General features: G+C 33.8%; 1 protein-coding gene across 1 annotated transcript in view; it reads left to right on the top strand.

The window, feature by feature from the left end:
* Positions 1-4,109: 4,109 nt before the first annotated feature.
* The window catches only part of LOC136028350 (T-box transcription factor TBX20-like), a 78,341-nt gene continuing 65,966 nt past the window's right edge, over positions 4,110-16,484 (top strand). Inside the window, exons 1-2 of the mRNA XM_065706137.1 lie at positions 4,110-4,273; positions 12,602-12,980. Coding sequence (XP_065562209.1) covers positions 4,174-4,273; positions 12,602-12,980 — 479 coding nt within the window. The 5' untranslated portion in view covers positions 4,110-4,173. The remainder of the gene's footprint in view (positions 4,274-12,601; positions 12,981-16,484) is intronic.

The raw sequence follows: 16,484 nt of genomic DNA on the forward strand, positions 1-16,484 counted from the left end.
ATTTTCTTTAGAAATCGCATTAATTCATTTACCGTTATTTTATTTAAAACCACAGAGTTGGCTGCGCTCCACAATCGGGAGTACTTCTCTGAATTTAAATAGTTTCGCCGTGCGTTGTAAACTTTCTCCATGTTGAGCCCCCATGCGCCACGGATCGCCACTCAATGTCATTCCTGGCGCGTGCCACCTTATGTACACAATTTTTTTTGAGAATTTAAGATTCCGATTTATGGTCTAAGCTAACCTTATATGATTTTACCTGGCTTAACACGGAAAGGCTTTCTAGTTCAATGTCTTCGTACAAAATTACAGCGTTTAGCTAAATGAATTGGCTTTAATTTGGCTGCAAGTAAAATAATGTCTGATTTTAAGTGAGCAAAAGGGACATAGAAACTGTTCATTGTGCCCAAGGAGGTATCCAAGAATTTTGTTTGGGGGGGGGGGGGTTAAAAAAATCTTTAAATAACGCATCAATAATCTGTTTATATGCGTCACGTTTTGCGAGTCGGGCGAAAATTCCGGTTGGGGGGAACCAATAACCCCCCCTTCCCTTGGATACGGTTTTGATTGTGCCTGTTTGCTATTTTGCTTAAAATTTTCGCTTCTTATCTTGAATATTAAAACAAGAGGAAATGTTATTTTTTTTTAAAAAGGTCTATTAAAATAACATGAACGTTTTGGCCCAAATACGTAAATATCAAAATTTTGAGATAGCCATTTTGTTCAATCTAGTCGAAAAGCCCAGGCTCAATAGTAACCAAAACTCTAAAAATGGAATTTTGATACTAATAGCTATATCAAAAGAATCGCATTTTAATGCTGGTTTTAAACATATAAGTTTCATCAAGTTTAGTTTTACCCATCAAAAGTTACGAGCCTGAGAAAAATTTGCGTTATTTTAGAAAATAGGGGGAAACACCCCCTAAAAGTCATAGAATCTTAACGAAAATCACACCATCAGATTCAGCGTATCAGAGAACCCTAAAGTAGAAGTTTCAAGCTCCTATCTACAAAAATGTGGAATTTTGTATTTTTTGCCAGAAGACAAATCATGGGTGCGTGTTTATTTGTTTGTTTGTTTTTTTTTCCAGGGGTCATCGTATCGACCAAGTGGTCCTAGAACGTTGCAAGAGGGCTCATTCTAACGGAAATGAAAAGTTCTAGTGCCCTTTTTAAGTGACCAAAAAAATTGGAGGGCACCTAGGCCCCCTCCCACGCTAATTATTTTCCCAAAGTCAACGGATCAAAATTCTGAGATAGCCATTTTATTCAGCGTAGTTGAAAAACCTTATAATTATGTCTTTGGGGACGACTTACTCCCCCACAGTCCCCGTGGGAGGGGCAACAAGTTACAAACTTTGACCTGTGCTTACATATAGTAATGGTTATTGGGAAGTATACAGGCGTTTTCAGGAGGATTTTTTTGGTTGGGGGGAGGGGTTGAGAAGAGGGGGATATGCTGGGGGAAGTTTCCATCGAGAATTTGTCATGGGAGAAGAAAACTTCCATAAAGGGAGAGCAGGATTTACTAGCATTATTTAAAAAAAAATTAAAAAATAAATGTGAAAAAGCTTTTTCAGCTGGAAGTAAGGAACAGCAATAAAACTTAAAACAAACAGAAATTATTACCCATATAAGGGGCTCACCTCCTTATGATACCTAGCTCTTTACGCTAAAGTATTTTTAGTAATTTCAACTATTTATTCTACGGCTTTTGTGATTCAGGGGTCATTCTTAATGAATTGGGATAAAATTTAAGCTTTAGTGTAAAGAGCGAGGTACTGACGATGGGGCAAATCCCCTCATATATGTAATAAAAACATGAGAATACAAAAGTTCTTTACGTAAGCTAATTTATAAGTTACGTAAATCTTTTACCAATAAAAAGATTCGTAAAAAATTAAAAGTTCTAGTTGACTTTTTAATTAACCAAAAAATCGGAGGGCAACTAGGCTTCGCCCCCGCTCTTTTTTTCTCAAAATCATTCGATCAAAATTATGAGAAAATCCATTTAGCCCCCCCCCCAAAAAAAAAAAAAATATGCAAAATTTCGTTTTGATTATTCCTCTGCGGAGAGCCAAAATCAAAACATGCATTGATTCAAAAACGTTCAGAAATTAAATAAAAAAAACGAGTTTTTTTAACTGAAAGTAAGGAGCGACATTAAAACTTAAAACGCACAGAAATTACTTCGTATATGAAAGAGGCTGCTTCCTCATCAACGCCCCGCTCTTTACGCTAAAGTTTTTTACTGTTTTAAAAAGAAGAATTGAGAGAAAGAGTCAAACTTTAGCGTAAAGAGCGGGGCGTTGATGAGGAAGCAGCCTCTTTCATATACGAAGTAATTTCTGTGCGTTTTAAGTTTTAATGTCGCTCCTTACTTTCAGTTAAAAAAAACTCGTTTTTTTTATTTTCTCAAAAAGAAACGGCCAGATTAGGAATGTCCAATTTACGTCATCAATTCGATCCAAAAATGACATAGCGTTGCCGGGACCCAGAACACAAGGGACAATGAGAATCCATATATAGAAGCCTGCCGCGTGCCATGCTTGGGCCCGGCGGCGAAGCCGTCGGGACCCAGCACTGTCTGCGGTTAGAACACAAGGGATAGTGAGAATTCATATATAGAAGCCTGCCGCGTGCCATGCTGGGGCCCGGTGGCGAGGCCGCCGGGACCCAGCAAGTACGTAATAAAAACATACAAATATAGAAGTTCGTTACGCAAGTTAATTCGTCAGTTACGTATATTTATTACTAATAAAAACATTTGTAAAAAAAATTCTAGGTACATTTTTGAGTAACCGAAACATGGAGGGCAACTAGGCCTCCTCTCTCACACCCTTTTCTTATCAAAATCGTCCGATCAAAACTATGAGAAAGTCTTTTGGCCAAAAAATAAATTAACGTGCAAATTTAGTTTTAATTATTCGTATGTGGTGAGCCAAAATCAAAACATACATTAATTCAAAAACATTCAGAAATTAATATTTTAAAATGTATTTTTCTTAACTGAAAGTAAGGAGCGACATTAAAACTCAAAAGGAACAGAAATTATTCCGTATATAAAGGGTCTGCCCCCTTCTCAACGTCCCGCTCTTTACGCTAAAGTTTGATTCTTTGTCACAGTTCTACTTTTTAAAACAATAAAAACTATAGCGTAAAGAGCGGGACGGTGAGGAGGGGACAGCCCCTTTCATATACGGAATAATTTCTGTTCGTTTTAAGTTTTAATGTTGCTCCTTACTTTCAATTGAAAAAACTTGATTTCTTATTTAATTTCATAAGGATTCCTAATATGACCTCTTGGATGTAATTGCTATAACTCGTAAGTACCTGCCTTTTGTTGTATTTTCTTTTAAAAAATTTGAAAAAAATCTTACCCCTAACATTTTCGTGAATTAGTGCCTCTGTCCCAAAAGAGCTTCTTTGGGCTGGCTTTAGTCCCCGTTTTTCCTTTCAACATTTGAGCCAAAGATACCTTTCTAACTATATTGGTGTCCCCACATTATTCTTCCTAAACGACTCTTTTGGCAAAACGGTAAATTTTCCTTCTAATCATGTTTAAATATTTAAAGACATGCTATATGGAATAGAGCCAAATATCTCTGATAGAGTCCTGTTTTTGGCAAGTAATTCACCATGAATGATGATTATATGATGACGATAATTAGGCCCTAAGAAGGGTATAAGGTGGGTCAGATGAATCGTTCAATTTTGTAAGGTTGTTATGTTGGCATTCAATCGGCCCGTCAACTATTGTTACTGAAGCATTTGGAGTTCTTTACAAATGGATCCTCAATTCTTTTATAATCGGCAAAACCTGATTCACATATGGGCATACCGCACGTCAGGATCTCTTAGAAATCTCGCATGTCATCTGTATAACCAAATACGTTTCGGTTGTCATTTGGAGCCTTCACAATCATGTGTAGAAGTCATTTAAAACTGCTAATCTTCCCGCGTCAAGAACCGCCTATGCGACGTTGTGACATATTATCTGATGCGCATTTTTGGGAGAGATCTCGCTTATTGGCGAAAATGTAATCAAGTCCCGCCTCGGGACCACCAACCTTTTGGAAACTGTGTGCGGGCAGGTATATAGAAAATTCAGGTGTTAGGAAGTAGTTTCGAAAGTGGATGGATGTTAATATGAAATATTTGGAAATTTGATAAATGTTACCCTGCTTTCTAATGGATGGTGATAGGCCTAGGGCCACTGATTTCTCAATCGCAGCTATTATGGCACGCTCGGCGGCCAGGCCTATGGAGAAAGGTAGCTAAACGATTTGTGATATAAACATCCAGGTGTAAGATTGCAGTTGAGTGGGACAAGTCATCTTTGTAAAACTGATAAATCTTCTTTTTACAAAAGAATGGCGAAAGGCCGGAGCCCACCGATTTTCAATTGTAGCAATTATTGCTGGCTCAATACCTTTATACAGGTCTAAACCCATGAAGAAAAGATTACCTGCTGTTTTATGATATACCCTCATTACACTTTACGACCTACTGTAAATACTGTGGTATCGCCTAAATATCTAATTCCATCTCATAAATACCTGGAATTTTCTTTATGTTCATTTGAATATTAGTGAAATTTCTGCGGGATAGCTTCCTATTCCATAAATCATTTGATCATAAAATTTCTCAAATAGCTACAAACTAACAAATGAATATAGCCAATTTAAGAGCAGAAACAATGTAATAGTTTTAACATGAAAATATAAAGCAGTGTATGATTTGCACAAGGCCCTATCCATGGGGGAGGGGTCCCCCTGAAACATTTGTTCTACTCGTAAAAAACATAATAAAAACGAATATAAACAAATTTCTGATGCGTTTTTTAAACTTTTTTGTAAATCCCTTCCCCCGAACAAAAATCTTTTGTCACCCCCCCCCAAACAAAAATAAATCCTGGATAAGGCCCTGGATTCATATTTATATTATTTTGTTACTAAAAAATCTTAACACAAAAATGTAAAAGCGGCGTAATGGCGGATTATCTTCCTTCGTCCCCAAGCATTCTTGTAGATATCACATGTTATCTATTGCCATCTCACAAGCACTAAGTTTTTTAATGTTCATTTCAATATTGATTGAACTTGTGTGAGTTTGCTATCTAATCCATTAATCATTTAATCAGAATATTTTTGAAATAGGTATAAGCATGGGACTAAATAAAGCAAAGTATAAATACAGAAATAGTGAAATGGCTTTAACATGAAAGTATAAAACTGTTTATGAATAATATTTCATCAGTTTTTTTACTGGAAAATTCAAGGCAGCTGAGGTAAGGCCAATTAGGGTGGAACCACCTCCTACATTTTTAAGAGCATATTTTTTATATTTGCATTATAGATCGAAAAACCCTAGCCTAGATTCTGCACCCCTACATTTTTTTAAAATATTTGTGGTTGTGTTAATCCCAAAGAAATCGAGAAAATCCTTATCCCAATTATGGGGCATATGCAGATTTTGAATATCACCTTAATATCTAATATCATCTCAACATACTTTGAATTGTCTTTATATTCAATAAAATATTCGTGGAATTTTTGCGGGGTAGCCATTCTACAAATCATTTAATCGTAAAATTCCTCTAAATAGGTATAAATACCAGAATATATAAAACAAAGCATAGATACAGAGACTGAGAAATAGTATTAACATTAAAGAATAGATCAGAGAATGAATTACATTTATATTATTTTTCTATAAAAAAAATCAAACGCAGCGATGGCAAGTCTAAAAGCGCTAAACAATGACACCAATTAGGGAGGATTACTTTCCAGATTTTGAAAAGAATATTTTTAGTAATTTCATTTTCAGTTGAAAAAAATGCCTTCTAGATTAAAGAAATGCTTTGTATCTTGCTTTAAAAAGAGCGAAAAAAATCCTTGCCGCCATACATTTTTCTGAATATTACCTAAATGTCTAATGCCGTCTTGTAAATAGTCTGTTTTTTTTTATTTATTTGGATATTATCGGAACTTTTGCTCGTTATTAGATATTCCACGAATCGCTGATCATAAAATTTCTCACATAGATAAAAATATGTAAATGAATAGACCAAAGTTTAAATGCAGAAACGATGAACTGGCTTTAATACAAATCTATTAAGTAGTGTATAAATTATATTTGATTTATATCAATCTATATACTTTATTTAATTTTTATATTTATTAATTTCTATTAATCTTTTTAATTTATTAGTTTTTATATTTATATCAATTTATCACTAAAAAATCTGATCCAGTTAAGGTAAGTCAAAAGGTTTTAGATAAGGGTACCAAATAAGGACCAGAGGGGAGGGAGAAATTGTCCCCTAGATTTTGAGGGATAATTTTTTTGGGCATTTTCATTTAAAAAGAAAAACACCTCTAGATTTTTTAACATTATCTTTATTGTATGTTCATAAGAAAATTGAAAGAAGTCCCGCCCTCCATATATCCCCGTAAATATGTATCCCTGGTACTTCATCAGTCAAAATAAATCTAAGCCAGGCAGCCAGAGTTTATGGTTGTTTACATTTTTTTAGTTATTAGCTGCCTTAATAAGACACTTTCATTTAGATCTTTGCGATACAGTAAGTGAACTTTCATATCAGAACCATGACTTTCAAACTGTTGTTATGAATAAAAAAAAGACGACATAATTTTATGAAAATATAATAACTATAAAAACTACGCTGAGGCCCTAATATTGGCAATTGAAGCACTCTGAAACAGATGGACTCAGTACATATAGCTTAATTAGTCTGATTGTAAGTAAGAGAAAAAAATGTAAGTTAATACCCTATAAAATATGTCCTATACCCTATAAAACCTATACGCTATAAAACATCTTAAATTACCACGGCAGAATACGCCACTCAAGCAACAGATTTTAACTCCATTCCGTGCATTGTGATATTGCCTGATTTTCGGTAAGATCTTAAATCGTTTTCACAGCAAACAAACTTAAAGTAATAATTTTTAAATAATAACAATTACCAATTTGATGTTAGGCATAGTAAATGATAATTGAAGATACTGAAGTTATTAGATAATAAATGATAAAAATTACAAAATAGTCATAAAAATAGTAATTAAAAATTGGCAATAGCTAAAAATTATAAAAGTAATAAGACCAAGAACGTATCTAGGGGGGGCTGCCCGTGTTGAATCCTCTCTCAAAATTTATGTCCAACTCATAACAAAATTACATAATAAAAACGTATAGGCTATAATTTTTTTACACTTTTTGTACCCCCTTCCTCTGAAAGAAAATTATTTATATGCCTATGACAAAAGTGATAAAAACTATAATAATCGACTGATCAATAATATTTACCAATTGTGTAATGCGATACATTTTTTTGGTAACAGGCAGTTACTTTGTACGTGTTAAATAAACAAAAGACTATTCTGTCTTTTCAACTCTGGAATCTGTTTTTCTTCTTTTTTGGTAAAGCACTATGCTAATTTCATACCTAGTCCAAGTTTGATACCTGATTCATATTCTGGAATATGTGGTCCATCTCCACTCTCCTTGTCTATACCCCTCTGTTTATTCTTCTCTGCTTTGTCTGTTTGCAAAGATCAAGAGATATAGATACCAATGTGCTACCTCCTCGCTTTAACAAGACGCATATAAGATCTGCGGGTTCAATGAATATTTCGTATATTTAAAATATTGACAATCATTACTGCAAGGCGGAAAAATACACAGCCGGTTCATAAGTTATATTGAATAATTAAACTATTAATTTTATATTAATTGAAATAAAATAAATTTATTGTCATTATGGATTATATTATGAAAAATATATTATGAAAAAAAAATATATTATATTATTATATAAATAATAATATTAATAAATATATTAATAAAATAATTAAATTAATAAATATTAATAAGGTGTGCAGAATAATTTCAAACTCAAATGGCTTATAAACGGGACTGAGCTTTAGTTAGGCCGACGGAGCGACTAGTGCTGCCCCATGTGTGTCCACAGTAGCTTCCCATATAAGGTAAGCCTACAAGGCAATTTAAAAAGGGTGCCAGTGGCGTCTCACAAGAATGATTGGAGGGAGAGCGAGTCGTATTTTACAAAATATAAGGGAGGCAATTTTATTATTTTTTTGAGTTTTTAATACAAATATATAAAACTCGCATTTTGCAATGGAAATTCAAGAAAGGCATCTTTTTAAATATAGGGCGGGTGTTAATCTATGGATCCTAAGTATCCCCCCCCCTTTTCACGTCCCTGGTGGCTGCTATATTTGAAAAAATGTAAGAAAAGTGTCAGAATTCCCTAAAGACCATGAGTATTATCTTGCATACTTATGGTCTTCAGGGAGGGGGGAAGTCATTTGTTACCTTGTTTTTCAGTCCCATCGCTTAAACCTGAAGTACCGCATGCCCAGGTATTTTTTTTTTAGAAATATGACGTATATTCAATTTTGCTGCATTTTTTTTTACTGTTTTTAATATTTGGTAAATGACGACTTATACTTATTGACGACACGACTGCCTGTCCATGGATTATTCTTTATGGTTGATTGTGTGAATGTAACTAATGTAGGAAAACAGTCTTCCTTTTCTCCTTCTGTCTCTCTCTTTTTTTTTGTGTGTGTTTGTGCTGTTGCATTGGTGATTTCTCTTTTCATGATATATATATATATATATATATATATATATATATATATATATATATATATATATATATATATATATATATATATATCATATATATGTAAGTATGTTTGTAACAGCATAATCAATGTAAAAAAAACAGGAATTGATGAGGGGTTTTTTTGGCACAGTTTTGTGTCCTCTTTCAGAAATTGTCGTTTCAAGTTCATGCTTCAATTGCAGTCAATACATTAATGGTTCACCAGCTGTGTTGAAGTCTTTTAACTAGGTCATCGGAAATTATAATTCTTAAAATCAGACATTGCATCTTGCATTCTGAATGCTTTAAAATACCAAGGCAAATTGAAACCTAATTGTTAGAATTGGTTAAGTATAAGCTTACACAACCTTGTTTGTCTTTAAAAGTTAAGGAAAGTCAAGAATTTAATTACTAAGCAGTTTTGGCAGTAGCGTAAGATAACCCGTAAAAAGATAAAGTCATACATCACCCAATAGTTTCAAATAGTGCAGCTTCCATTTGAAGGTGCAGTTGTCTTCGGGAGTATATAAGTTAAGGTTCATATAGTTATAGGTAACTATATATAATTAGTTATAGTTAACATATAGTTAAGGTTCATGTTCACACTGCTACAAGGGATTTTGTGGCAAGCTTGCTACTCTAATTTGCCTCCAAAATGCAAAATACTTATATAGTTAATTTATTTATTGTCAGAACTGTATATTCACCGAGCTACAATTACGATGTTACTTACAATTTGTCTTGGAGAAGGGTTTAAACTTACTAATAAAATAGGAAAATTGTCCCGCTTTCAACTATTTTCAGCCCATATTCAAGTATATAAAACAATACACACCAAATTTCAAAAATATAATTTGGTACATGGATGGAGCTGAATCTCAACTATGGAACGATTTCAAAATGGTATGTTACATTGATTTATTAATATCGTAAGAGAGCAGAGAAATAAGAGCGCAGTGGATATGTACCTTAATATTTGAATTTTGACAGCTGAAATTATTTCTCCAAATTGACTAATTAGATTAACGATTTATTTTCATGGTTAAATGTGGCAACACTGACGGAAATGTGGTACTACCCTAAAAACTTCATAACCTTTGAACAGCTTAAAAAAATAAATAAATTATGGTCTTCAGATATAAATAGACGTAAGACGGGTCTATGGGGTGCAAAAATGTTGTCTTATATCCTGGGTACCTTAAAATTTCCCCGTGATTTCTTCTATTTTTATAGACTTTCGAGTGGCTTGCGTGTAGCCTACAACAGAAATAACTAAATAATTCAGTTTGAAACATTTTTGAGAATCATCCGTTGCCGCATAATTTCAAGTCACAAAAGGCTCGGTTGCTAATTGCTGATGGAGCAGAAAATATGGCCATAATTGTTGCATTCTCTTTCGACTCGCGGCGAGTTTAATAATTTATAAATGCTTTATTACTTTTTTTTTAAAGACAGCTCTGTTTAATATCATTTATTTCTCATTTTAAATTTGATCCATATTGTTCAATATATCCTTCCTTAAATGGAAGGAGGCAATTTTCAATTAATTAATTTGTAGGCTTAGCGCCTCACACAGCGTATTGTCTGCTGACTTCATTAAGAAAGTAAAAAGTATCAAAGAAAATTAGTCTCCTATTTTGTGGGATAATTGCTGAAAAACCTGAAAATTTAATTTATAATTCATCTTTATTCTGTTTTCAAGAATAATTTTAAAGCAAAATCTTATCTGCATAAAGTAGGCTTATGTCCCCTTAAGACAATATCAGCAGCTTAAATATTCTAGTTGACTTAAAGCTGGTAGGTCTACTAAGGACAAAATTCTGGTTTCCTTATTCTTCCCTGAATTTTATAGTCCTTGAAAGGACAAGTATGTAATAGTTCAAAGTCAGCTAAAAAGGAGCTAAATGGCCCTGGGGATTTTTCTTTTCGACACTATAACCAGATTTCACAGTTACTAGTTTGAAGCACTTGACAGACGCTAAGTTGCAAAATATAAAGTTTCGGGAGGGAGAATAAATTCTTTAGATAGATTGGGAGTTGTTTCACTGTATGATAGTGACCAGTTTTTATTATGCAAGCAGGGAAAACAGTCATAAAGCAAATTATAAAAATGAAAACTTCTTAGAGCCAAAGAAGGCAAATTTTATATGCAAATGTCATTTTCAACAAATTTATACATTTCTAAACCTTATACCTCGAAGTTTAAAACGATTTCTGTATCCCTTAGATGAGTACATGAAGACAGAAACACCAATTTTTGTCAAATATTAAGAAAAAACACCAAATATTTTGAAATTCTTAAATTCTTCTTCGCCTTGAAGCAATTGCATTCATCAGGATCATTGAAGAAAGAGGGGTACATATCCGGGTAGTCAAGGGGCATGGGACTATATAATAGTTTTTTCTCCAAATTATTAGAAACAACTGCCACTCTTTTCTTGACCCTCCTCGCCCCCCGAAAAGATACCTCTGATCAGGATGCATCAGTGCTTTAGGACTTTCCTTCTTGGCTGTCCAGACTGTGTTATGGCTGGACATCAGTTTTATCTGAAAGTACGACTGATGTCTTCTGTTGATGCACTTTATTAGTCTTGACGTTACCTTGTTGTTGATGAATGTTTCTGTTCATGACGGAGGGGGATCAGCATTGATACCAACGGAGTTTATCTTTGACTGCAGTTTATGCTTGTTTACAAAAGTCAAAAATGTTTTCTGTCAGTTGATAGAGATTTGCATCGAGAAAACATGTTCTTGCTAAAAACTCAACAATCCACATCCCGCGTTGTCAACGTGTTATATTATGGCCCCCATCATTGTTGATAAGGTGTAGAGCTAAGATCCACGGTTCTGGCATTTACAAGACACGCACAAATTTGTGTAAAAACTTGTTTTTTAAAGATATAGATAACCCATAAGCAGCATCCCAAATAATACTTAGGTACCATAAGTGGTGGTCCATCATATAGCCGAGAGAATTTGTATGCTTGTGTTACCTTCTTATCCCATGGTGAAGATCAATGGTACAAGTCTACAGGTTTCATGTTCAGCAGAATTTCCATAAAATGTTTGTTTTCTCGAGCCTTCATACTACTTTTAAAGCACTAAGCACAGTGAAAACAAAAACTCACATAACCCCATAAATCTTAGAATAAAAGTCGAGTACTTAATTCTTAATGAAAAAAGCCTCTGTGTGTAACTGTTAATGTTTTTTGTAGTAGCAGGTGCCATATTAAAAAAAAGAAATTGAGGTGAAAAAACAGCAAAATAAGCTAAAAAATTACCCAAAATCTGCCAGAAGATGTAACTTTTGTTTGAAGGTGCCGTTGTCTTTGGGAATTACAGGTTTTGTTAATGTCGGGATTTTCATGGATATTTTTTTTTTTCAAATTTAGGCATTTAGTTTTACTTATTTATTTATGGTTTGACTTATGTTATGGTTGGCAACGTTGACGGAAATGTGATACTGCTCCAAAAATTTTATAATTTTAAACAAGCAAAAGAAATATCTTAATAATCTTAGTTTCCAGTTATGAATAGACCTAAGATAGCTCCAGGGAGCTAAAATTGTATTGGTTTTTGTTGTTTTTCGTACGTCAATATTAAAAATGGGCTAAATGATAGAAGTTCAAAGCTTCTTTCCCATTTTATCGTAAGATCCTAGTTGTTACCCAGGGTGATCCAAAAAGCCCCAGGGAACAATCTTAGTTCTTTGAACTAAGTTTGTGATATGTTACTTTATTAATACCTTTATTGTGAAGGTCTACTCGAGACTCTTTGCTAAAAGTATTTTTGAAACAATTTTATTTTTATATCACTTTTGTATTTATAGCATATATATATATATATATATATATATATATATATATATATATATATATATATATATATATATATATATATATATATATATATATATATATATATATTATGTTTCTTTTTTCATAGGTCTAACTGATATAAATGATCAGGATCCACTGGCAGATTCGTTTAATGATTACGATGTTGACATCGAAGATTGCTCTGATACAGAATCGATTCGTTTCGCCCCTAGCCCTGAAAAAGAAGTAAAACAAGAAACACTTACACCCTCGCCCCAACCTTCTCCAGTTTCATCAACCGTTGCCTCAATTAGTCCTGAGCCAGCAGCAGTGGAAGAAGTACATATAAGTAGTGGAAAGGACAGGAAAAAAATTCCTAGTTCGAAACTAGTCCCAAAATGCACCTGTGATGAACTATTGGCAATTGAATGCCATCTTGAAACCAAAGAACTATGGGATAAATTTCATGACCTAGGAACAGAAATGATTATTACCAAAACTGGGAGGTAAGTGGTGTCATTGATTAGCTCGTAACTATGCCTAGAGAAGAATTTTCTAGAGAAGAGAGGGACTAGCAAGTTTTTTGGGTTTCGCAAAACAGGCATGATTGGGAGGAGGATGCCTTTTAATTGTTTTAGGAATGCATAAATTACGCGAAATAAACTGATTTTCGCATCAAAATATGGTAAAAAGTGGACTGTGTTCATTTGGCTGAGCTGTTCCCTCTCACATGGAGTTCGCTTTTGGTACTTAAGGAAAATGAAATGAAGTCTGGTTCCCCCCCCCCCCAATTGACACGACTGATTTAGATGCAACCCATTTTTCTTTTTCCAACAATTATGATTTTCAAAAATAAATTAAGAGCTTAAATGAGATTAGTGGCTAGGTCTCTCTCGAAACTAGAAGGTCCTTAGATTACAATATTATCATCTTTTTCAATAAATAAGTAACAAACTTGATAAGTGGTTTACTTATCAATTTACTGTACATACCGATATAGAAGTAAAAAAAAGGGACATAATATTTCCTATTTATTCTAAAGGTTTCTTTCCTGGTAACTATGGGGCGTAGTCACGAGGGGTGAGCATCCAGGGATCCGTTTATCTTTCAGAAAATTGAAGAATGACGTCTTTCAGGTGAATGAACCGATTATTAACTGTAATTCACTAAACAAAGCGTAAAAGGAAAAAGTGCTTTTTGTAGCTATTGAACTGGTAGATTGTGGAATATATGGCACAGTCTGTATCTACATTGTAGCATATATCTCTGTAGACCATGAATTAATACAATCTAGGCCTAAAAATATAGAATATATACGGTAAAACTATGATAATTAATTAAAATGAGGGTGGCTAGCAGACGAATAGACTGAAGTCCCCTCTGAAACTCCCAATTTTTGTAATTATCTTCTATTTTCTTTTGTTTCCATGTAACTTGCCAATTTCCACGTAGTCTGTTGAGGCGTTTCCTCTTTGAAAACAAATTCTAAATCCTAGGGCCGCATCCAGGGTTTCGATCTGGGTCTGGAGGGGTATTTACGTTTTGGGGGAGTAAAAAAAAATCACTAAAAGCAACAACTTTTATATATATATATATATATATATATATATATATATATATATATATATATATATATATATATATATATATATATATATATATATATATATATATATATATATATATATATATATATTAGTTTTTTTGTAAGTCAAACAAATATTTCGGGGGGAGGGGGGCAAGGGTATTTAGGGTCCAAACCGGACAATTCCTCTTGGTATAGCCCTTTTACACACTTACCTGGTCAAAAAGTCAAATCATCTTACATGTTCGGCTTTTAATGTCAATCGAATGAAAAAACATTTTTTTTTAAATGAAAGTACGGAGCAACATTAAAACTTAAAACGAACAGATATTACTCCGTATATGAAAGGGGCTTGTTCTCCTCGACACCTCGCTCTGTACGCTTAAGTTTGACTCTTTGTCTTAACTCTACTTTTATAAGAAAAACTTAAGCGTACAGAGCGAGGTGTCGAGGAGAAAAAGCCCCTTTCATATACGGAGTAATTTCTGTTAGTTTTAAGTTTTAATGTTGCTCCGTACTTTCATTTAAAAAAAAATGTTTTTTGACTCTTTGTCTTAACTTTACTTTTATAAGAAAAACTTTAGCGTAAAGAGTGGGGCGTTGAGGAGAAAAAGCCCCTTTCATATACGGAGTAATTTCTGTTCACTTTAAGTTTTAATGTTGGTCCCTACTTTGCATGTTTTGATCTTGGCTCTCCGCACATAAATAATTAAAACAAATTAGCATATTAATTTAATTTTTTTGGCTAAATAGCTTTCTCATAGTTTTAATCGGAAGATTTTCAGAAAAAAGGAGCGTTCCCCCCTCGTTGATACCTCGCTCTTTACACTAAGGCTTAAAGTCTGTCCTAATTCCTTAAGAATGACCTCTGAATCACAAAGGCCGATGAATAAATAGTTAAAATTTCTAAAAATACTTTAGCGTAAAGAGTGAGGTATTGCGAGGAGGTAAACCCCTCATATGCGTATTAGTTTTTGTTCGTTTCAAGTTTTAATACTGCTCCTTACTTTCAGTAGAAAAAACGTTTCATATTTATTTTTTCATTGTTTTTTTTTTCAAATAATGCTGGAAAATCATGGCCCCCTTCCTCGAAATTATCTTATCCCATGAGAAGTTCCTTCATGGAAATATCCCTCCATGTAACCCCCCCCCCCCCAACTCTCCCCCCTAAACCAAAAAATCCCCCTAAAACGTCTGTACACTTCCCAGTAACTATTACTATACGTAAATAAAGGTCAAAGTTTGTAACTTGCAGCCCCTCCCACGGGGACTGCGGGGGAGTAAGTCGTTCCCAAAGGCATAGTTATTAGATTTTTCGACTATGGTGAATAGAATGGCTATCTCAGAATTTTGATCTGGTGACTTTCGGGGGGAAATGACCGGGGGAGGGGCCTAGGTACCCTCCAATTTTTTGTCACTTAAAAAGGGCACTAGAACTTTGAATTTCTGTTATAATGAGCCCTCTCGCGACACCACCGAGTCGATACGATCACCCTTGGGGAAAAAAACAACAAATAAACCCGCATCCGTGATCTGTATTCTGGCAAAAAATGCAAAATTCCATATTTTTGTAGATAGGAGCTTGAAACTTCTACACTAAGGTTCTCTGACACGCTAAATCTGATGGTGTGATTTTTGTTAAGATTCTATGATTTTTAGGGGGTGTTTCCTCCTATTTTCTAAAATGAGGCAAATTTTCTCAGGCTCGTAACTTTTGATGTGTAAGACTAATCTTGATGAAACTTATATATTTAAAATCAGCATTAAAATTCAATTCTTTTGATGCAACTACTGGTATCAGAATTCCATCTTTTAGAGTTTCGGTTACTATTGATCCGGGTCGCTCCTTACTACAGTTCGTTACCACGAACTGTTTGATGATGGAAATAATTATAATCTGGATCATAAGACTAACCAATAATTCTCATATGAACTAGAAAGACTAAAATAGGTACTAAACTTTATAATATTGGAAATAGTAATTTTCTGAAAATTGTAATGTATAGAAATTCAGTCTCCCTTCCTCTCTTAAATAAAATGTTTGACTTGTATTGGGTACTGACACAAGAACTTTTTTTTGAAGTGAAGATACGTGTCAACACGGTAGCTAAACTCTATAAGAAACTAAACAAGTCATAGAAATTTGTCTGATCTATTAAAAAGGGTTCTGGGTTTATCCTTGTCTACTACCTGAGTACATGATGGATAGTGTCTCCCTGAAAATTTTCAGCAGATACACTTTACAATAAACGTAATCTAATCTGTATTTGTGCAAATGGTGAATGACTACAAATATTAAAACAGTTTGTTTTTCACTTTTCGGATTTTTTCTTCAACCATCAGCAAATTTTTGTGAATTTTGACCAAGCAATAGTTTTGATTCCTTTTGGAATGCATATATTCGGAAACTCTGTGTTGAATTAAA

Source organism: Artemia franciscana, chromosome 6 (genome assembly GCF_032884065.1).
Source record: "Artemia franciscana chromosome 6, ASM3288406v1, whole genome shotgun sequence".
Taxonomy (NCBI): Eukaryota; Metazoa; Arthropoda; class Branchiopoda; order Anostraca; family Artemiidae; genus Artemia; species Artemia franciscana.